The sequence below is a fragment of the Papaver somniferum genome, chromosome 2 (genome assembly GCF_003573695.1).
Source record: "Papaver somniferum cultivar HN1 chromosome 2, ASM357369v1, whole genome shotgun sequence".
Lineage (NCBI taxonomy): Eukaryota > Viridiplantae > Streptophyta > Magnoliopsida > Ranunculales > Papaveraceae > Papaver > Papaver somniferum.
The window spans coordinates 218888868-218892723 of NC_039359.1; the positions used below are offsets into that span (position 1 = coordinate 218888868).

Genomic DNA, 3856 nt, shown 5'->3' on the forward strand with positions numbered 1-3856 from the left:
GTGTACCATCCCAAAAGGACCAAAACCAAGAGATGCAATGTTAATTATACTCGTACAAAACTACAGATGCCAAAACTTTCAAGGTGTTAGAGGGTCCACAGTGGGAGAGTAAACCCAAATATTTGGTCTGGGACCAAGACTAAACCCAGATATAGTCGAGCGTTGATATACTTCACGCCCCATCACCAGGCGGACATATAATGCACGTCCCACATCAGGCGTTGGTATAGTCTACGCCCCACACCAGGCGTTGGTATAGTTTACGCTCCACATGGGGCGTACGTAAAGTCTACGCCCCATTTTTTTTTTTTTAATTATTTTGTATGGGGCGGGCATTATACCCCCGCCCCATTCTTTGTGTTGAAAATCAATTTAGTGAGGCGGGCTTTATACCTCCGCCCCACTTCTTTCATTTTTTTTTTAGTGCACGTCCCAATCAGGCGTTGGTATAGTCTACGCCCCACACCAGGCGAACGTATAATGTACGTCTGACCAAATTTAGTCTTTCCACCGTAGCGTCACACACCATACTAAACCCAAAATTTGATCTTTTTTTCCCTCTTTGGTCTTTGGTTATACTCGCACCACTGCAGTTGCTCTTAAGGCCGGACGTTTTATTTACGTTAACTGAATTTAGTCAAGTGGTAACAGTTCAAAAAAAAAAAAACGAAAAATGTGTAATTTGTCCAAATATTTTTAAAACATGGTTCAAATGGACAAGTAAAAATTATTATGGGTGAAATGGACACAAAATAAAATAGAAAGGATGAAACTGGATTCATCCTGACTTAAACTTAAAAAATGGCAAGGATGAAATTGGATGCATCATGATGTAAATTAAGAATTAAAAAAAGTATTTAGAAATGGATACGATGAAACTATTTATATCGCGACTATTTTTACATTTTTGTCCATTTAAACAGTATCAAATCTAAATTTCCTTTTCACCTAAAAATTGTTAAGTTTGGTATTTTTAATCAATTTTGTGCAAAAAAAATAATTAAATAATAAAATAAATTAGTCAACTACGTAAGCCAAACTAATCTCTTTACGAGAGTTTAAAAGACAATAAAATATATAGTATTGGCTAGAAAAAGAGATACACCTTTAAACAGTTTAGCATGCCAAACTTATTGACAGAGATACACCTTTAAACAGTTTAGCATGCCAAACTTATTGACAGTATTTCCCACTAGGAAGTGGAAGGTGGGTAATTAATTGAATCTGAACTAATTTCTCACGCAGCTTTAAGATGGTCATAAGTACGACTATCAGACTTACTTTTGGAAAAATAACTAAATCCCTTTCTGGTATATCAGCGGTTCAGCACTAATTAAGTGTAATAATTCAAGATTAAGAAATGAATGATTTAAAGTAGGAGTAGACGGTTCAAAATTTGGTTGGGGACAACCATCTTGGTCAGGAGTCCGAGTGTCATACTTACAATCAGTTAGGAAGCCTCCTTGGTCAGTTTGATTTTCACCATGTTAATCCAAAAATTAGGCTTCATATAATCATGAAAAGGGGCCGGGGATATACTTTGAATTTGAATATTCAATCTTTAACTAATCTTTCGATCTTTTCTTTCTCTCATTTTTCTCTATAAAAGGCATATATATGTTGTGAAGTAAACACACCTCATCACAAATTGATCACATTAAGCCAACAAATTTGGAGCTACCAAGAGTTCAGAGAAACTATCATCTCGGCCTCTTAAATTACCTCGACTGATCGAAATGGAGATTCATCCAACAGCTGAAATGTTAACTTGGGTAGTGATGACAGCAGCAGCTGCCATGCTAGCTCTCATCCTTACACGAAGCAGACGAAAGGCAGCAACCACCAGTCGTATCCCACCAGGACCCCCTGGATGGCCAATATTGGGTAACATCCTTGACCTCGGGTTCAAGCCACACAGAACTCTGGTAGATTTCAAAAACAGGTATGGCCCGTTGGTTTGGCTACGATTAGGCTCCGTCAATACTCTAGTTGTATGCTCAGCCGAAGCTGCTATGGAAATGTTTAAAAACCACGATCACTCCACGTGCAATCGCCACTTGAACGAGACATTGAAGATTGGTGGATCTTATACCGGCACAATCACATTAAGTGAATATGGTCCATACTGGAGAATGCTAAGGCGTCTTTGCGCTACTGAACTTTTCTCTCGTAAGCGTATAAATGATACTGCTCCTTTACGTAGAAGATGTGTCGATAAATTGATGAAATGGATATCTGACGAAGCCAAAGAACAGTCAGAGAACGGGGTCGAGCTTGCACGTTATGTCTTTGCGACCTCTTTTAACGTGATTGGAAATCTAATGCTTTCGAGAGACCTTGTTGATCCAAAGTCTAGCAAAGGAAATGAGTTCTTCAATTTGACTTCTGAATTAACCGAGCTTACAGGGAGACCTAATCTATCTGATTTCTTCCCCATCTTACGTTGGTTCGACCTACAAGGATTGAAGAGGCAGACAGAAGCCAAACAAGTCCAAGTGCTTGATATTGTTGGTAGCTTCGTAGAAGGACGCCGCAGACAAGATATTGAAGGAAAACAATCCCACACCAAAGAACAAAAAGATTTCTTGGATGTTTTGATGGAATTTGAAGGCACTGGAAAAGATGAACCAGCTAAGATTTCAGATAGAAATCTTAATACATTTATACTGGTGAGAGCTAGTTATTGACCAATTATCTTATGCATGGATCTTTTAGATTACTTAATTATATTAACCAACTTAAGTTGTCTTCGCTGTGTAGGAATTATTTGTCGCTGCAACAGAGACAACAAATAGTACCGTGGAGTGGGCAATGACAGAACTCCTCCGACAACCAGAGGCAATGAAGAAGGTAAAGGATGAAATTGCTAAAGTTGTGGGTTTTGGGAGGAAGTTAGAAGAGAGTGACATCGAAGATTTAAAATATTTAGACGCGGTGATTAAGGAGACGCTAAGGCTACATCCTCCTGCTCCACTACTCATACCTAGAAACGCTATTAAAGATACAGAATTAATGGGGTATGTTATACCAAAGGACACGCAAATTTTCGTCAATGTTTGGGGACTTGGAAGAGACCCAAGTAGTTGGGAAGATGCAGATTCGTTCAAGCCCGAGCGGTTCATTGCTGCTTCAAATCTTGATTATCGTGGACAAAACTTCGAGTATCTACCATTTGGAGCAGGGAGACGTATTTGTCCTGGGCTTCCTCTAGGTCACCAAATGCTTCACCTTGTGTTAGGTTCATTGCTCCATTCTTTTGATTGGTCTCTTGCAAATGGTGTCACTCCAGAGACTCTGGACATGGGAGAAAAAATGGGAACTTCATTAAGAAAGGACATTCCCTTGAAAGCAATGCCAAAACCAGTATTGTAATCTCTGTGAGGTTATCAATAGATAATAGCACTTCAATGATTAATTATAGATTATTGAACTAGGTAATTTGGGTGTGAAATAAGCTAGGGTCTCTCTTACTTGTTCTGAAGACCTAAAGTTCATCATGTACTATCATTCTACCTTTCCATTTTATTTTGTTTATTTTGTTTCTTAAAAGATATCATAGGCCAATATTCTGAATTAATGTGAGATCTTGATTATTTTGTTCTTATTGCAAAAGTTTGGCACTCTGAGAGTTAGTTGGCCTTCTATATAATAATTACACCTAAGGATTTTCAATCCTTTATATCACCACACTACATCTTTTCTGGTGGTTCCGTTTTCTGCATCTCTGAATATGTATATGCTTGGTTCAAGCTTAACATACCAAAATCAATGAACCACAACCTTTGGGTTTTTAAAGTACTAGCTACTGAATGTTCATACCAATACGGCTCCGGATCGTCTGTGACCTCCTTCCGTG

At 38.5% G+C, this 3856-nt stretch overlaps 1 protein-coding gene across 1 annotated transcript; it reads left to right on the forward strand.

The window, feature by feature from the left end:
- The first annotated feature begins 1441 nt into the window (after positions 1-1441).
- Positions 1442-3604, forward strand: LOC113350569 (cytochrome P450 76A2-like). Its single transcript, XM_026594715.1, has 2 exons — positions 1442-2669; positions 2761-3604. Exons 1-2 carry the CDS (start codon positions 1737-1739, stop codon positions 3370-3372), a joined length of 1545 nt encoding a protein of 514 aa, XP_026450500.1. The 5' UTR covers positions 1442-1736; the 3' UTR covers positions 3373-3604.
- The last annotated feature ends 252 nt before the right edge of the window (positions 3605-3856 follow it).

Excerpts from the sequence above, each read along its gene's own strand:
- LOC113350569 (XM_026594715.1), top strand. The coding sequence starts at position 1,737 with ATGGAGATTCATCCAACAGCTGAAATGTTAACTTGGGTAGTGATGACA. Across the intron at positions 2,670-2,760 it reads ATCTTAATACATTTATACTG|GAATTATTTGTCGCTGCAAC; the intron begins GTGAGAGCTAGT and ends TTCGCTGTGTAG.